Consider the following 18,146-nt stretch of genomic DNA (forward strand, 5'->3'; position numbering starts at 1 on the left):
CCCGGGCGAATGCCGTAATCACAACTCGAGAAGGCTCGTTGAGGTATGCTGACGCGGCCCCCCGGAGGCAGCAGTGTGCCATCAGTGGCACTCCACGCCCGCCACAAAGCCTTCCAGTGGGTCTCCCATGCCGTTAGAACGCCGACCCTGTATCACTCCGACTGGCGCCGTGCTGCCGAACCAACCGGCCCTAGCCCTAGAGAAGGAAGAGTCCAGGGCCAACCCGCCAATAAGTGTACTGTACAGACCAGACTGTGCATATGCCTGGTGATGCTGATGACTGGCTAGGGCCCAAACTTCGCACTCGCATTAAGGCCACGAATCATTCCTAGGGTCGCGGACACTGCCGACACTGCTGTCGCGTCCATGCCAGGCAGAGTTTAACGCAAGGCGTTTCTTGCAACATATACGGTACATCATCGGTCAGCCTCGGTGCTCCAGAGGTGGAAGTCGACATCCTCTGGCTTGTAGTGATCCGCGATGATGGTTGACAGGTGGTTACGAGAGTGTGCACCGCTGCAATCTGGTTAGCTGTGTCTTGCCGTGATGCGCAGAAACTTACAGATTCGTGATATAGGTGTCGAGCAGTTCGGGGGGTACGAATTCACTGACAGCGCTCCGAACTTCGACACCGTTGACCATGGCTCCGTCCGCAAAGCTCACATGGCCCATGGAACTGCCCCATTCCACCAGGCTCTCCTCATCAAAGTAGCTCTCTGGGCAAAGTTTGTAAACACCACTGAGGATGATCACTGGGTTGCCCTGCTCCTTGGCTGCGCGCGCAATTACTCCAGCTCCTGCGTCTGTTAAAATGCCTCCGTTGGCCAGGACAGCTCGTGCGCTCAGGATGACCTTGTTGATACGTGGCATGTATGCCATCATGCCGCCATTCAAGAGGCTGATCGCGTTGATGCCTGCCGCTCCCAACTTCCTCCTGAATGATGCATACGGCGCCTCGTTCGCAGAGCTGCGAGTCGGCTCGGCAGCGATAAAGACAGTGAACTTTCTTCTTGTCGCGGCGCGCAGGATGAACTTTTGGACCGTGGCGGAAGGCTGATGGACAAGCACGTAGTCACCGGGATGGATCTGAACGTCGGCAGCCGCTGCGATTTGGTCATCCACCTGACTGATTTCGTCCTTGAGCTCCTCGATACCCTCAATAACCTCAGACCTCAGAGCGTGCACCTTGGTCGACTGCCCACGGAGAGGGGTTGAGGCACCAGAGTCTTTGCCAAAGGGCGACCCCGCCATGATTCCGCTGGCATCTACAGGGGGAGATGCTTCAAGAAGAGAAAAGAGAGACTTTGACACATGGAAGGAGCTTGTAGATGTGAGAGCACCGGGGCGAACTGGTCTTGGGCCGCTCGAGATATAGTCTGCGCCAGCATCCTGCTTAGTATAGGTGGAGGGAGGCCACTGGTGTTCCAGCTTGGAAGGGTCCGGCACAGCTGTCGTCGGTGTTGCCCCTGCCTCTGTAGGTGTCTCGCTAACATCCTCGTTTCGGTCTTCTGCCGCCTCGTCTCGGATCAGGCTCAACACGCGCCTAACGATGTTGCCAACAACCAACTCCTTAGGCTGAGCAGCGATGAGACGTAAGCCGATCTGCTGAACCTTTTCCAACAGTGAGTCGACATCGGACCATTTGGCCTTGGCAACGACTTGTAGGAGGATATGTGCGGTCGCGACGGCGCAAAGCTCGGAACCCTGTATTTGTCTTCTCTTCAAGAGCCTGTGATCGACCGGTTAGCAGAGGTTTATGGTTTGTGGTTTGCAGTTGATGGTTGCACATACGAGATGAGACTGTCAATTGACGCTTCCAAGGGTTTACCCTTGAGCGTTTTCAGATACCGCTCAAGGTCCCCCGCGCTGGGCTTCACGGTAGCCATTTTTGGTGGGTGCAGTCGCTGATGTCAAGGGTCGAGGGGAGGAGTCGCGGGGCTGTCGCAAAGATGGCTGAGTGTGGTTCGCGGGGTTTTGGGGTTGCAGATTGCTTCTAAATGTTGACACAGAGGCTCTAGATTCTGACAGCATGCGGATACCCAACTCAATGGCTCTTTGTCTGGCTTGGCGTGGACTGAAGGAAGAATTGGAAATTGTGCGCAAATGGCTGTGACTCAACAGTGAAGCTCGGAGAGGCACATTGGACGACCCTTGTTACGCTAAAAATTTCGAGGGGCATTGGGTGACCACCAGCTCCGTCTCGCCCTGCGCCTGGGGACAGCTGGTGTCAGTGGGTGGCTAGTCCTCAAAGCTCGGTCCGAAGCAACCCGCGCTGGGGCATGGGAAAGGTTCCCAATGACACCACAGGAAAACCACTCCACCGACCAAATGCCCCTCCGTCACCGCAAAATGACGTTGGGGTTTGAAGCGTCTGCTGTACTATGCAGTAAGTGATGCATTAGGGGCACTACCTAGGCTGGTCGGCCATTGCACTTGCGGACTGCCTATTATCTGAACATGCACAAACAGGTAAAGATAACGGTGCATGAAATAACTTTTGAAAATGAGAAAGAATGCCAGCAGCTGAAAATGTCTCAGAAACCAACATGCCAGATTTTTTTTTAGTTTTCTATGTCCACTCAAAGCTCAACTGGAATCTCGCTCAATTCCTGGCAAAAAGGTCGCTGAGTGGGCGTTTGATGAACATTTGCCCTAGTTAAGATGAGGAGTTGCTAGACTGTCCCTGCGGGACCTCAAGGTTTGCTTGTAATATCATGGCAGCTCATCTACATTTATTGATTATATTAAACTAAGTAACACACGAATTAGTTGTATTTCATCTCTCGGAAGTCAGTTTGGTAAGTGCATATACTTGCCGAAGAACAATATGTTGATGCAACCTCACATTTTTCATCGTGAAACCTAAGAGTAGTATGCAAGTATAAGAGTTTCAGGTAAGGTTTGTATTAGTTGTTTTAACAAGACGACAATGCCCTTTCAACTCTGTCCAGGACGTTGGAATTCCTTGGACTTATCAATTCGTTGGGACTACACTATATGGCGGGTCTGGCTAGGGGAGGGGTATTTGTGAAAGAAAAGCGCCTAGAATAGAGAGCGAATGGTTGAGCAGCAATGGAACACGGATACGAAGTCGGAGATCGGACTTGCGACACTTGATAGCACCGTATTCCACCATAGATTCGATGCTGCAATTCCCGATGCACTCCCTGCTTTTACCAAATCAAACCTCTTATGGGCAACCACAAAAGCGGAGTCGTTTTTCACATGAAGAAGCACATGCCGGTCAGAGTGGCTCGGGAACCGGCTGATGTATGCTCTCGGTCAGATCAGAGGCCATCGCCGAGTATCCTTGAGCACTCTTCTGCCTTGAGTACGGACATGCTCAAAGAAGGAAGGCCTGCCGAGAAGAAGTCAACAGCTCTGGAGCCCGAAAGTCCCTACCTCGCGCTTTATGTTGGGCAAGGCACCTTGCAAGGTGGGCTGAGGTACATCAATTACGTAGCCGCTTGGCAGCAGCTGGGGCCCCTTGCAGTCTACTTCTCCCCTCTCCCCAAAAAATGGAAGCAAGCCCAAAAGGGATTTGGACAATTCGACACGTGAACCTGTCTTCATTCCCATCCCCCACAAGGGTCAGTAAGTAGTGTAACCCCAGTGCTACCACGCAGCAGCACTTCCCAGCACTGTCCAGCACCAATAAACGGTCCAGCTACCAGCGTAGCACCACGGTCTAACCCGGTTCAACCCAGCAGACTTGCATTGTGTTGAGCAGCAGCAGCAGCAGCTCCCTCGCACCCGCTTTGCTTCCCGCGGCTTCCACTGGGACGTCTTGCGAAACAAATCCGGCCCTCTAGAACTCTAGACTCACGTTGATCGCCTCCAATCAGAAAAAGGACCCGTCCATCTCAACCATTGTCTCTCTACACCACCACACCCTGGACGCCTCGATACCCCCGAGCGCCCGACTGACCCTTTACTTCCCCCCTCACTCGGCCCAGTCAACGACAGCTTTGCGCTGACGGCCACATCTCGCTTTAGCTTTTGTTAGCAGCAGACGGACGAACCTATTTCCCCCGCCAGCGCCACCTCCGTCGTCGCGCTTCTTGTTCTCAGCCCTCGTTCGCCCATGGCGAGCTGATTGTTGCTACTCCTTGGATTTGGGGGGAAATTAACAGGCCAACTAAGGCTTGAGTCTCCAACGACTACAGACGCGATTCTCGACCTCGCAGTCTCTCGCCCATACCGGGAAAACAGCGACCCAAAACGAGACGGCTATAGCACCATACACTCGCTTCCTTCGATCGCTGCATTGTTCGACTTCTTGCACAACGTCTACTATTCCTTACGCGACTGCTATCCCATCACATCCTTCGTCGCGCGGAACGTCTGGAACATTCCTGACCACCAAACCCACCCCTTACTCCTGATTCTCGAATTTTTTTCGACTCTCTCGTTCTCGCATCGCTACCAATCGTCGATTATCCATGCCTCATGGATTATATATCCTGTCCAAGATGAACTCTCTAAATATCATCACTTCGCGCGTCTCTCCGCCACCGAGTCCGGTTACTTCGCGATCCAACTCCATAGGCTCCCTCGGTCTGGCTGTACAATCCGACAACGAACGGCGCAGCGATAACAACGCAGAGAGGCAGGGCGATAGCCACGAAGAGGAGACGTTCCCCCTCGAGAAAACCGCCTTTGAGCAGCATAAGGAAGGCCATGGGATGGATCTTGAAAGCGAAGCGACGCCGCTGATAGGGGAGTCGCAGGATGTCGGCATGAGGTCGACTTCGTGGCACTCTCTACCACGGCGCATAGCTATCAGCTTCATCAACTCGATTCGCTGGGTCTTATCCACCCTTGCTGCACCAGGTGTCTACCTAATCGCCTGCCTTTATGACGAAACAGGCTACTTTTCACCATTTGTCCAGCTCAAGAAGCTTTTCGGCTTCCATGGCCGGAACAAGAAGCTTGCAACTGACTTTCCCGAATCGAATGCATTAAATGAGAAATCGGGCCGCCAAGGGAGTGCCGGGTATGGAGGAGTTGCCTACTCGAGACCAATCGGATCGTCAGGGTCCTCTTCTTCAGGAATATCTTCAGAATCCGATTCAGACGTTGACCGTCGACGTAGAGACTCTTCTGGTCGGCACTCCCGTTCGAAGTCTTCGTCCGAGGAAATCGCGCCGGCGCGGAGATCTATCCGAATAAAGTTGCACAGCGATGATGCTCTGTCTCAGCGCAAGCACAGAAAGACACAGTCCGCAGCAGCACGCACCAAGAGTGGTGGTGAACCTGGTTCTTCCGATATATCCGCGCAGCTCAAGTCTCCAACATCTCCAGCAGGGGCGTTGACCAGGTATCCCAAGACGCCGGCCCCTCCACGCCCGTTGATTCCTCGCCGGCAACCTTCGTATCTGAATCTCGAACCTTCGACTGACCCTAAATACCAAAAGACCCTAATTTTGGATCTGGACGAGACTCTGATCCACAGCATGTCCAAGGGAGGTCGCATGAGTACTGGACATATGGTCGAGGTCAGGTTGAATCAGACTTACGTGGGTGCTGGAGGCCAGACATCGATTGGACCACAACATCCAATTTTGTACTGGGTCAATAAGCGCCCGCATTGCGATGACTTTCTCCGTCGGGTAAGCAAACGTCCCCCAACGAATTTTTGGCTTCCAGATGCTAACAGTAATCTAAAGGTTTGCAAATGGTACAATCTAGTTGTCTTCACAGCCTCAGTTCAGGAGTACGCAGACCCAGTCATCGACTGGTTGGAAGCAGAGAGGAAGTTCTTCTCAGCTCGGTATTACAGACAGCACTGCACATTCCGACAGGGAGCCTTCATCAAGGACCTCAGTTCTGTAGAGCCGGACCTCAGCAAGGTCATGATTTTGGACAACAGTCCGCTGAGTTATATGTTTCATCAAGGTGCGTGAACATGGCGTATACTTGCAAGATGCCAAGGATTCATCTAACTCGTATCTTGCGCAGACAACGCGATTCCTATCCAAGGCTGGATCAACGATCCGACGGACAATGATCTACTCCACCTAGTACCACTACTCGAAGGCCTCCAATATGTGTCAGACGTGAGGGCGTTGCTTGCATTGCGTGGAGGAGAGGACGGTCAACATATGGCATAGATGCTTGGGGCTGTAGAAAGATCAATGGTGTACTGGCATGGGAATAGCGAGACGAACACCGACGGCTTCAACTACGTGGTGCAGCGCGCTGTATTAATAAATTTTGATAAATGGACGGGAAAGGGAGTTCTAGGGCGGCACGACATGATGTCAGTACGGTTCTGTAAAGCTTCAGGAATACATGCCAGGCCACCGGCCTTTTGCGGGTTTGCCACAGTTCAGCGATCAACGTGTCGTTCTGGGAAAAGAGGCTTCAATGTTTGATGTCAACGAGGTAAGTTAGCTTGCGTTGGCCCGTTGTCAACCACGTCTTGCCTATCTGGTGCCTGAGACAGAGCACTCGGATACTGCTGAGAGCGACCTCGGCGAACGACCTAAATGATACATTGTAAACGTAAGGTGTAGCCCGATTACCCCTGCAGAGGCTTCCCAAAGCTGGTCGGAGCTCCATCAGAAGAAGTTGGCCGCCTGGGAAGTGGCGCAGGTCGCCTACACAGGTAAACTGAAATGGCTTGGGTATGGTGCCTTGCTTTGGCTGGGAACAAGCCACCGAATGCCCATCGCCATCATTGTTACTCTGGTAGATGCCACCGATACCCCACTACGCCTCGCAAACCGCACTGAAAAGCTGTGCAGGGAACTGAGGAGGACAAGCTCCGAAATGATGGATGATGCGTTAACCCTATCTAAAAGCAATTGGAAGTGGCAGGGTAGAAGCGGCTAGTAGGCCGGGGTTATGCGGTTAGAGAGAAGGCCTATAGGAAGGCCTCGACCAATTGTTGGAGAAAGGGTGGGTCTGTGGTGGGTTTGGCGGGGGACGGGGGTGGTGACATCATGGCACGGGTGACGACACCACGACATCGACAGCTGGCGAAAAGAGAAAGAGGTATGGTCTGAATTCGAAAGCTTGGGACATGCAGAAAGTGGGAGCCCTGTGGCATGTCTCTCTCCTCTACCCCCCTGCTTGTACCATAACAAGCTACCGCCTAGTGGCGCGTAGCTCACTCTCGCCTGAAGGGAAAAGCAGCGGCAGGCACAGGGACACCGATGATGGAATGAGACCTCGATCGGGCCCTTCCCATCACCTTGGCTAAGGTAGCTCCTGTTTCGCCTGGGAGAACGGGAGACGCACTTGCCTTGCTCCGGCTACCACTTGCATGTAAAGGCTGAGGTCACTAGTAGCTCATACCCGTCTCCCTAGCACATAAAAGCCTGCCATCCGCCCTTCTGCTTCCATTTTCTGTCTACATCACTCCAACAGCCCAATCGAACTCGATTTCTTTCCATCACAAGATATCCAAATCACACATCATGTCTTTGCACTGTAAGTCATTGCCCATTCTGTTGAAGATAACGAAGAAGAGCAAGCTTCGTGTCTGCTCAAAATGTGTATTGTCCTGCCCCGTATACCCAGGCATGCACGTACGTCTTCGCTAGACTCGAAGTTGAGAGCTCAAGCCTACATCAAGGCAAGATGAAAACAAACCATCGGGTTGCTAATATTGTATAGACCTTCCCCCGGTCAAGCCTTCGGCTATCGCCCTCGGCACCATCTTCAACCACACGGCTGAGCTTGCTGGTATGTGACCCCTGTGACCCCAAAACTACACACCAGGAAGGCATCATCTGACCCAGTCTCCTACAACAGTTTTGACCCCCATCTTCGGTCAGACCTACCAGCGTGCTAAGGCTGCCAACACCAAGGAGGAGTTCGCTCGCTCTAAGGAGGCTCAGGGTGCCGCTGTCGCTTGGGGTACTTCCCTCGTCGGCTCCGCCCTACAGTCGTACGGTGTTGGCGCCCTCATCAACGCTACCGGCACTCTGTCCTACAAGGGCGCTGCTTACCTCGGTTCTTTGATCTTCTTCGCTACATCTGCACCCGGCGTATGTTTACCTTTTACACTTTCAATTATAAAGATGAAGTTGTAACTAACAGTACATAGTATATCTCCCAAGTCTTCGTTGAGAAGCGACCCGTCGACACCGTTGGCGTTAGCGTCCTTGCCAAGGTTATCGAGACTGTCGGCCTTTCCGTCTTCCTTACCTGGTGGGGAACTCGCACCAACCCCTTCGACTAAAGGGTTTAATGTCATATATGAACTGAATTGAGCATCCTTAGGAATGGATTGCTCGTGTGCTATTATTGTTGGGTCGGATGGGACGAGGTCATGGAGTTGAAGAGAGCTGATATGCTCGGCTAGCGCTATTGCCATGTACCTACACTTTTATATCTGCTCAAACCATGATTATCTTTAATCGACAAATTTCAAACAAACATATGAACAGTTTTCCCGCGGATAGTAATTTTTTGAACTCATCGACCATGTTATTGGGTATATTTATACACCGCCCTCATTACGCCCGGACGAGAATGTTATGTACCCAGCACGATCGGCATAAACTTACAAACTTATACATCCAATAATGGACAAAATGCAAATGAGGTGGTTGGAATAGTCACATCCATGCTGCAAGCTGGAGACGAGTCGACACAATAACAAACCGTGAGGAAGGGGGAAGTCATGGGTATGGCATGCCTTCAAGACATGATGCTTGCACAGGGCATCACGCAGTAAGACCCTCGACACCTCGTGTCTGGGAGCCGATGGGATTCCTCCACACCTCCGCACCCTTAAGGTTCCAACGGAGGTTGTAATGATTGTAAATCATTTATTTCGAGTAGTTGCTACTCATCCAAGATGCCCTCGAACGCCAATTTTTTTCCACCCAGTCCCGTATGTCCGCGCCGCATGGCAGGGAAGGTATAATACACTCTCCCAAAGCCGATTTGCAATCATGAACCAATCCATTCCCGCCTCTGCAGACGGGGTATTGTGACAATCATCTTCCGCTGACCTTTTTCAAGGGGTTCCTCGTACCTAGTTCAACATGTCCCATCGTGCTTTCCGTCTATGCAAGGCATGGGATATGCATAAAACACAAGTTGCACCGTCGCACCAGACAATTTATGCCCAGAAAGACTGCTTAGCCGTCTCCTTCTGCACGAGCTTGACGAGCGCAGCGTAGACCTCGGAGTAGTCCTCGCCGTCATCCTCCTCGTCGGCATCAGCAGACTTCTTCTCGGCCTTCTTGGCGTCAGCGGCGGTGCGCTTCTCGGAGACCATGACAACGGATGTCGGGCGCTTCGTCTTGGCGGCGGCACCGAGCTCGGCGCGCGAGGTAACGAAGATGTAGGGGACATTGTGGTCCTCACAGAGGACGGGGAGGTGGGAGATGACATCCATGGGGGAGATGTCACCGGCGATGATGACGACGCCAGGGAAGGCAGTGTTGCCAGGGCCAGAAGCAGGGGACTTGCGAAGGGTCTTGACGACCTCCTTGACACCGCGCTTGAGGGTGTTGTTCTTGGCGGCTGTTTCATTGGTGTTAGTTAACTGGTTACTGTTCGTAGGGTGGGCACGTTATGATATAAGTTTTGGGTGGTACAGTGGGATGGGGAGTTTGTAGAGGACGGTTTAAGTTGGCTGGTGGGAAACCCGAGGAAAACATACCCTTGCGGATGGACTTCATGACCTTCTTCATGGCCTTCTCGTCGGCCAATGGCACAGCAAAGGGCACGAGGGCACCGACGACGGGGAGGCCATCGGCGGCAGGCGTCTTGGACGTGATCTCGCCGCTGGCGACAACAGTAGCGGCGACATCGGCCTGGAGGTGCTCATCGAGAGCGCGCTCGAGCTTCTCCTTCTTCTCCTTCTTGTCCTTCTTGTCCTTCTTGGAGGACTTGGAGATGGCTCCGTCGGACACTGAGCGCTTCTTATCCTTCTTCTCCTTCCTGTCGGGCTTCTCGGCGGCCATTGTGACGGTTTTTGTGGATAGAGAGTCCTGTTGGGAAACTGGAAGGCAGGAGATTGGGAGAGTGAACGTCCCAAGGAAAGTGGCTCAGATGTACGGGTGGATGGTAATTGAAGCTTCGGCTTGGACGAGGTCGATATGCGAGGGCTCGATTTTTTCGGTAGGCCAATGCAACTTTTTCCCTGGCGGGGACCTTCCCAGCTGGGCGGTGGAGATTTTGGTGTATCGGTTGATTTGTATATCCGTGCCGAGAGTGGCTCACCTCTCTCGGGTGGATGGTCGACCTTTCGGTGGGATAGTCACGTGATGGAAAATAGCCAATCAAAGCTTAGACATTGTGCAAATGTCAGCCCAGAAGTGAGCATAGAACATATCAGCCAGTCTGAGAGCCCCAAAACGATAGCAATGGCTATTCGAATAGCCTGCGTACTAGTTTTGGATTCCCGATCATATTGCTAATCTTTAGACGGCTAAACAGGCTTGTTCTGCCGGCCGAACAGAAAACCAACGCCGCAAATGTCTGATCAGGTACTTTGCTGTAAGCACATTTATATCAAAAGTCAACCATGCACTCGTTGACGGCCCCTAGTCCATGCTTGCACTTAAAAATACGGAGTTTCAAATGTAAGAATCGTCAAAATGGGGTTCTATTCCATGTCTCCCCCTCTACGTAGTTGATATACACGTGTTTTGACACAGGGAATCGTTGTCCACCTTTCGCACTCATCGTCCACCTAGGTCAGTTGGTGCATTTACTCCTCATCTCCGAACTCGGCACGGCCATGCTTGGAGTTCAGGTAGTGGTTGCTATACCCAAATGTCAGTACAAGGGCCTGTGTCGAAAACAAACAGCCTCTTTCGGTAAAGGAAACTGACCGGTGAGTGGCCCAGTCCATGATGTACCAGCCAGCAACCAAGGGGGGAAGGACATAAAGGACCTGTGCGCTGAAGCGGCGCCAGGTGTTGAAGACGGCATCGTGAGCGGCGCCAGCAAAGGGGTTCTGGCGGTTAGGGGCAATGCCGTAGGTGATGATGCCTCTCTGCTTCTCGCCACCTGCACATCCGTCAGCTCGTTATCCCATCGGTTTCCATTATAATCGCGCATCGTCTCGGTAATGAGCTTCCATCGTCATCGTCGCCGTTGTTGTGGTCTTCGTCCTCCTCATCCTTCTTTTTGTCGTTCCTTCTCATCCCAGAAATCCATCTCGTATCGCTCAACCTCGTCGCCATCGCCTGTCGACATGGACAAAGTTGCAAGAAAACGTACCGATGTGTCCCCACCAGCCGAGGTAGCTATTGAGAAGTCAGTTGTCTGCAAATCGGATACAATTGAAGGCGTTGCACGGCGTGGCGGGCAGAGGAAAACATCTTGGGTTCCCCATCGGAAAAGCCCGCACGTTCTGCGATTGCCCTCCTCAATTGACGTTGAGCAGGCTTTTACTTACTGCCCGTATTTTCCGTGAGGGACACTGGGTCCTCCCATAAGAGATTGCGTAGGTCTCATCGTGATGGCGTGTTGTGGTGAACGGTGATGTGCGACCGGGTAGACTTCGTTCTGTTAAGCTGAAATTCGGAATGGGTCGAATCAGACGAGGTTCAAATCTTGTCCCCTTCCTGCCGAACCCGAAAGCTGAGGCGCACGGCCGAAAAAGGCTTAGCGCGCACTTGCTCTTCGAACCGTCACCACCCTATCCGACCACCCCGGTCCGGCCCAAAATTCCATGACGGAGCTTACCGCATCTGAGAGGAGCTTTCGACAGCTTCATCAGTCCTTACACTGCACGCCAGCCCACTACCAAACGTCTTAACATCAGTCGGATAGCCCGCGATCTGCACCAAAAGACTGCACGAGGTTTTTCAACATCTCATCTGCAGAATTTAACACCTAATCCCCCGCTTACGAAACTATGGCTCAAGCTCTAGGCTTTGCCTACCGTATGGCCGTCCCTGCGGCCATCGGTGTCGCGGTGCTGCAGTCGTCGATCTACGATGTGAAGGGCGGAAGCAGAGCTGTCATCTTTGACAGGCTGTCTGGTGTCAAAGAAACCGTCATCAACGAGGGCACGCACTTTCTCGTGCCGTGGTTGCAGAGAAGCATCGTTTTCGACGTGCGGACGAAGCCAAGAAACATTGCCACGACGACGGGTAGCAAGGATCTCCAGATGGTCAGCTTGACCCTCCGTGTGCTGCACCGACCCGATGTTCAGGCTCTCCCCAAGATCTATCAGGTAAGTCTTCGCGACCTATTTCTTCTCAAACACTTGGACCAGAGTATCAAGCTCACCACCCCACACAGAACCTCGGCCAAGACTACGACGAGAGAGTTCTCCCCTCCATCGGCAACGAAGTCCTTAAGTCCATTGTTGCACAGTTCGACGCCGCTGAGCTCATCACACAGCGTGAGGCTGTCTCCAACCGCATCCGCTCCGACCTGACGAAGCGCGCTGCCGAGTTCAACATTGCCCTCGAAGACGTCTCCATCACGCACATGACCTTCGGCAAGGAGTTCACCAAGGCCGTTGAACAGAAGCAGATTGCCCAGCAGGACGCAGAGCGTGCGCGCTTCATCGTTGAGAAAGCCGAGCAGGAGCGCCAGGCCAACGTCATCCGTGCCGAGGGTGAGGCCGAGAGCGCCGAGACCATCAGCAGGGCCATCGCGAAGAACGGTGACGGTCTTGTCCAGATCAGAAAGATCGAGGCCAGCAGGGATATTGCCGCGACTCTGTCGGCGAATCCCAATGTTGCTTACCTCCCGAGTGGCAGCAAGAACGGGAGCCAGATGCTGTTGAACGTTGGACGGCCGTAGAGGGTTACGGGTGAAGGGGAAATGTGAATGAGAGAAAAGGCGATGCTGTATTATAGACTTTGAAGGCAAGTCACCACTTCAATAAGTGTAATCATAGGGCAAAGAATTCTGCCTCTTTTCCAACAGCCCAGCTCACGATGGATAAATTTGAGTCATGAAGTATGCCTGACGATTCCAGCTATGAGTCGAAATTGGAATAATTTACTATGACAACGATTGAAGACGTAGCATGTCTCGATATTGATTATAAAACGGAGATATAGTAGTGAGCCTTGTGTAGTACCTTTGGCTGGCTACATTCGGCCCAGGACGACTGATTTGACTTCAATGAGAAGACCGTTACCGGCCGGTAGCCAGACTGGGTAGTGGAGTGGAATGATCCGCCGCAGACCCGCTCAAAGAACTCGTGCACAATGAGAACATGAGGCTATGCATGGTCGTCATAGTCGCCGTGAGGATGACCCTTTCTATATCTCTCCGTGTTATAACTATACGACTTCTGCATGTCTCACAAAAGGGCATTTTGGCAGGGTCCTCTACCGAAAGACCAACACCTCTGTAGGGGTTCATTCGTCGGGTTGTTCCCACCCAAGAAAATGCCCATTTTTGTAGGTAAAGTGCTGGAGGTGGCTAAATAACGGGTTGTGGCCTGGGATATGGGTGCTCGATAGTTCTGTGCTTCAGCAATGAATAGTATCGATGTCGCAACGTAAGCTCTACTAGTTGGTCTTTCCTTACCTCAATCACGCACTTTACATGCCATTGCCTGTTTCAACACCTCCTTCTGCATAAACACTACGCTCTGCGGATACGATACTGCAGCCGGGGATTTAGTCTTCGCCGTTGCTTGTATGTTTGGGTATTGATTTCCGAAGCAGCATACTAGGCTATGTCTTTGGTGTTTCTTGCCCTTTCCCTGTGTGCCTCGTGAAACATTTCGCATCTAGCAACCCCGCCTGTTTACTGAGCATACTCATGCAAGATAAGGACGGTTTAGGTCGAAGCAAGACCCTCCAACTCGAAGCTGAGAACCCGAGCCAACCAACCACACGCCTTCCAAACTAAGGGTTCGGAACAATTGTCTCTATTCAGTGTTTGGAAAGAATGTTTGAATATGATAAAAGGCAACTGGGGGGAACCATGCTCACTCACTTGCCTAGTCTTCTCAGTTTGGTAATCTCTGCATTTGTGGCTGGTTTCAAAAGACTCAGTTCTTGGGATGAATAGAGATATTCTGCGTTACAGGGATCATACAATTTTTTTATAATGTCCTCATAGACAGTAAAAGGCTCCCTACGTGTTCATATAGACTGAAAGTAGAGAAATATACGATATGGTGTTCTTCTTACGCTTTTCTCCGTTAATTTTATCAATATTCGAGAAGTAGAGCAGCAAGCATGATTGAAGCAATTGTGAAGACCATCCACTATTCTAATTTCGGCATCCAACTCGCTCATACTAAAGCAAATAGTCTGAAACAGCCAACCTTTACAGACACCACCCTGGCCCAGCTCAGTCTTCCTGTCGCGCATGTGGCAACACTGTGGAATTTGCAGTCGATCAGACGAATTGATGCGGGGGAAAGGATAAACAAGAGACGAAGCGAGATGCATCTTGAGCCTCATTCAGAATGCCCCGACTCTGATCCTACTGCGGAATGAGCAGGTTGTTTCATCTCAGTCAACATACCAACTCAAGGCCCGACGAGGCCCCAATGCCTCACGTCTGAGAGCAGGTCACAGGAGCAGGGCAAGTAAGGTTCATCCACCATTTAACCAACTCTATTGTACCCCTTTTGAGCTGGTAATAGCAGTAGCCCTCTCGTCCTAGGGTGATCTACTTTCAGCACTTGGAGTCGCATCCCCTTCAATGTTAAGGATGATCATACTAAGCCCCTGGCCTGGAATTTGCTTGTTAGACAACATATGGGAGAAGGTTCGGAATATGACGAGTTTTATTGAAAGACCTTGCGAATGGAATTATGTGACCGCTGAGTTCCTTGGGCCATTTAAAACGGCTCGAGGTTTGACGAGTAACTTATTGGAAACGGCTTGAGCCCCCTGGGGGTGATACAAGGAGTCTCCATATCAGTATTTGACGTGGTACATACGTCAGATGCAAGTAAGAAGCGACAAGAAGCTGTTAAGAAGAGAGCAATTACTATTAAGAAAAACCCTGCTTACAGGGTAGGTATCATAAAGCCAAAATCACACGCCTCTGATGCATCTTTTGAACCTCAAGCCCCCCAAACTCCAGGTAAAGTTCTCGAAAAGATATCATAAGCGAAGCCCACCTGCTGTTAGAGGGCAGACTCAAGAAACTCAGCAGTTAGCTGACCATTGAAATCGTCTACCTTTCCACCTGGCGCAGTAAACTCGTTGGCCACCAACTTCCACCCTTTGAGTTTCATACTCTTCCATTCCTCCGAGAGCTTTAAGCGCACAAGATCGCCTGCAGCTCGGGCATCCTCTGCACTGTCGTGACCTTGTATTTTGCCACTGGTCTCGACTTGAATTTTGCGGTTGAGCAGGTTGTCCATGAGCATTTTCAAACCCTGGCGATATGGAAGGCCGTACTTATGAGGAAAGAGAAGGACGGTGTCGATAACGGTAGGGTGTACAATACGAACGGAATTCAGGTCGTTTTCCAGGCCGTGGCCGATTAAGGGGGTGTCAGGGCCGATGAGTGAGAAGAGAAGATCCCGTGCCACTTCTGGGGATGAGACGATCTTCATTTTCTTTTTGGACTTCTTGGGACTTAAAATCTTCCTGGCCTGGGCGGGAGTTGGGTCAACTTCCTTGGCGGTCCAGGGTTCCGCCGACGCCATGTCTTCGGGCCAGACACCCGAGTATCGAGAGTTTAGATCCAGAATTTCGCCAACCGGCTGGACGAGGACGTCCAGCAGCTCTTCGCCGCTAGGCCAGGCGGTCGCAGTGAGGCGAACAAGTTCGAGGCCATGGACAGTGTAGCACATCTCGCAATCAAAGCAGACGGCTCTGTCGGACGGAGCATTTGGATTGGCGGGTGTCTCAACAAAGTTGAGAATGGTGGCCAGTCGCTTTGGGTCCGATGCCTTGAACACATGGTGAGGATTGGTATAGCAACCCGCTGAGTCTCCAACGGCTTGACCACAGCATCTGTAGCGCTTTTGCTGCTTGGATCTGTCGCCAAGCTGGCGCTCGGGGAAATAAGTTTTTCCCCAATGGAAGGTACAGGTGCCGCCGGAGGCAAGCGCCCCGTCCTCTTCCCTTCTACCAGGAAACATTTGGAAGCGTTTGTCGCAGCGATCACACTTTTCCCAGCCCTTGGCAGCCTCAAGGCCCTGGCGAGCCTTCTCGATGTCGGCCTCGGTTGGGACGGATGAGACGTACCCATGGGCAGCAAGGCCATTGATGGGGGTGATGAGATGGCGAACGAGCTGAACTTCTTGAGCCGGGGTCAATCCAGTCACAATCTTCTTGGGAGATGCGGGCAGCTTGTTGTGAGGGCCTTTCGGGGTCTGCTGGTGGCGTTGGGTGACTCTCTCCTCCTTCCACTGTAGCAGGGTCATCTTCTTGTACTGCATGATTTTGTTCTTGATTACGTTTGAATAAATGGGGGCTTTTTCGATGGCAGTGTTTTCTTCTTCGTCGAGAACTCTCCAAATAAGCTCTTGGTCTGTGTGGAAGAGCTGCCTCTCTTCGTTGTCTTTTGCAGTCTTCTTCAGTTCGTTGTTGAGGCGAGTGTATTCTTGATATAGCATTTGAACGAGCTTGTATCGAAGCTCGAACTTTGCGGGGGCGGCTTTAAGCAAGCGAGGGGTGAGAGTCTCGGGTTTTCTGGGCTGTGTTGGCGGCTCGGCCTTGGATGGGGTTGAAGGATTGTGAGGGGGAGAAGTTTCTTGAGAGACGGGAGTAGGTTTTTTTGATGAGGTGGTAGTGACTGAATCGATCTTTCTTTTGGATGGACGATTATTTGTAGATAAGGGAGAGGACTTGGTAGGAGCTGAGTGAATCAGAGATCCAGTATGGGATGAAGCGAGAGAAGTAGTGACTGGAATGGACTGGTTGAGCTTCTTCACAGAAAGTGAGGAGGAAGACGGCCGACTTAAAGGTGGAGGTGAGATGGACCTAGAAACACTTGACAGAGTGTCATCTGGTCTTGGTGCGGTTGTCTCTTGTTTTGAAGCAGTTTTGACAGGAGTGGGAGTTCTGGCAGAATCGGCGGGGCTTCTGACGTCTTGAGCAACTTTCAGACGTTTTCGAGGGCCATCCTGGGTTGCATTCGTCAAGGTACCAGCCGACCTAGAAGCCGATGTTCCTAACTTAACTGCCGGTGTTGAAGCTGCTGCCATCTTATCCCTGTCTTCTTTATGCTGAAAGAGGCACTGGAATGCAGTACACCTGTCCCCGGCGGGACAGGGGATGTGTTTGAGGTCGACAAAGGACATTGCGATGAGGCTTTCCCCAGGAACCGTGGGATATACACTAGCTCAGTAGAACAATGGCAATGACGTGTACAGGTGCTGCTGCTGCTACGTCGCGCAAGGAAGGAAGGTAAGCCAGCAAACCACCTTGTGTGTTAAGAAGATGAGAGGCAAGAGCAACAGTGGGGCGTTGGCTTGCGATACTGAGCAGGGCTGAAAAGTCCTGGCCGTGCTCAGGGAGACAGTGGCAGAATGAGAGTGAATGCGCCGATTAAGGCCTCGAAGATCTGGGGGAATGGTGCGAAGATCCCATAGCCAAAATAGGCAGATGGGTCGTCGTGACGTTCCAGCCGGAGAATTCGCGGGTCTACGGGCTAATGACGTTCAGACCAGGCACCGCGTAAGCAGGGCGAGACTGACACAGAAATGAAGTAAAATTGGGCGATGACCAAGACAAAAAAGAGTCGTTCAAGGCATGAAGAGTGCGTTTGGGACAGTGTCACAGATGGTTGATGTGTCTCAAATGCAGTCGGAGAAGGGATGAAGGAAGGCTCCGAGCGTTGTAACGGGATTAGGTAAGGCGAGCAGTTGGAGCTCTAGTGGGGCCACCGCCGAACACCGTTGGCCGAGAACACTGTGAATCCAGTTCTCGCAGCTTCCGTTCCATTGCATGGCGACAGCTCCATTTGTCGTCGTCACTAGCGTTTTTCCCGTCGTCCATACGACAACGGAAGTCACCAAGGCATCTCAGGGAAAGACAACTTCGATTACAGAATTCTCCTGCTTACAGCCGACAAGTGGAGGTTGGGGAAGAGTTTTGGTAACAAGCCTTTGTACCCCAATTAACAGAAGTCATATCGACATCATCGTAGCATTGCCTATGTCATGGTGGCTGGGTGTCTTCTGACTTCGAGCTCCCTCTTCAATCTGACGAGGCTCAATGTCATGTTGTCTTGTCCACCTCCGTGGGTAAGTCCGGCCTCACTCTTTCTTGAGACAGAGGAGATGC

At 51.9% G+C, this 18,146-nt stretch overlaps 7 protein-coding genes across 7 annotated transcripts; 3 read left to right on the top strand and 4 right to left on the bottom strand.

Moving 5' to 3' along the window:
• Positions 1–416: 416 nt before the first annotated feature.
• On the bottom strand, positions 417–1,886 carry EsH8_V_000250 (translation initiation factor eIF2B subunit beta; the record flags this gene model as incomplete). Its single annotated transcript, XM_083272766.1, has 3 exons — positions 417–516; positions 563–1,729; positions 1,792–1,886. The coding sequence occupies 3 exons, from the start codon at positions 1,884–1,886 to the stop codon at positions 417–419; spliced, it is 1,362 nt and encodes a 453-aa protein (XP_083125481.1).
• Positions 1,887–4,442: 2,556 nt separating this feature from the next.
• On the top strand, positions 4,443–6,113 carry EsH8_V_000251 (Nem1-Spo7 phosphatase catalytic subunit NEM1; the record flags this gene model as incomplete). The annotated part of the gene is made up of 3 exons (XM_083272767.1): positions 4,443–5,612; positions 5,670–5,898; positions 5,962–6,113. The coding sequence occupies 3 exons, from the start codon at positions 4,443–4,445 to the stop codon at positions 6,111–6,113; spliced, it is 1,551 nt and encodes a 516-aa protein (XP_083125482.1).
• A 1,311-nt stretch (positions 6,114–7,424) lies between these two features.
• Positions 7,425–8,191, top strand: EsH8_V_000252 (DUF1761 domain-containing protein; the record flags this gene model as incomplete). The annotated part of the gene is made up of 4 exons (XM_083272768.1): positions 7,425–7,437; positions 7,624–7,692; positions 7,762–7,997; positions 8,057–8,191. The coding sequence occupies 4 exons, from the start codon at positions 7,425–7,427 to the stop codon at positions 8,189–8,191; spliced, it is 453 nt and encodes a 150-aa protein (XP_083125483.1).
• Positions 8,192–9,079: 888 nt separating this feature from the next.
• EsH8_V_000253 (50S ribosomal protein L30e-like protein) lies at positions 9,080–9,929 on the bottom strand (the record flags this gene model as incomplete). The annotated part of the gene is made up of 2 exons (XM_083272769.1): positions 9,080–9,486; positions 9,626–9,929. The coding sequence occupies 2 exons, from the start codon at positions 9,927–9,929 to the stop codon at positions 9,080–9,082; spliced, it is 711 nt and encodes a 236-aa protein (XP_083125484.1).
• A 749-nt stretch (positions 9,930–10,678) lies between these two features.
• On the bottom strand, positions 10,679–11,430 carry EsH8_V_000254 (ubiquinol--cytochrome-c reductase subunit 8; the record flags this gene model as incomplete). The annotated part of the gene is made up of 4 exons (XM_083272770.1): positions 10,679–10,733; positions 10,803–10,980; positions 11,194–11,219; positions 11,372–11,430. The coding sequence occupies 4 exons, from the start codon at positions 11,428–11,430 to the stop codon at positions 10,679–10,681; spliced, it is 318 nt and encodes a 105-aa protein (XP_083125485.1).
• Positions 11,431–11,833: 403 nt separating this feature from the next.
• EsH8_V_000255 (prohibitin subunit PHB1) lies at positions 11,834–12,732 on the top strand (the record flags this gene model as incomplete). Its single annotated transcript, XM_083272771.1, has 2 exons — positions 11,834–12,154; positions 12,223–12,732. The coding sequence occupies 2 exons, from the start codon at positions 11,834–11,836 to the stop codon at positions 12,730–12,732; spliced, it is 831 nt and encodes a 276-aa protein (XP_083125486.1).
• Positions 12,733–15,031: 2,299 nt separating this feature from the next.
• EsH8_V_000256 (uncharacterized protein) lies at positions 15,032–16,474 on the bottom strand (the record flags this gene model as incomplete). Its single annotated transcript, XM_083272772.1, has 1 exon — positions 15,032–16,474. One exon carries the CDS (start codon positions 16,472–16,474, stop codon positions 15,032–15,034), a length of 1,443 nt encoding a protein of 480 aa, XP_083125487.1.
• Between the last annotated feature and the right edge of the window lie 1,672 nt (positions 16,475–18,146).

The sequence above is a fragment of the Colletotrichum jinshuiense genome, chromosome 5 (assembly GCF_051148585.1).
Source record: "Colletotrichum jinshuiense chromosome 5, complete sequence".
Classification (NCBI taxonomy): domain Eukaryota; kingdom Fungi; phylum Ascomycota; class Sordariomycetes; order Glomerellales; family Glomerellaceae; genus Colletotrichum; species Colletotrichum jinshuiense.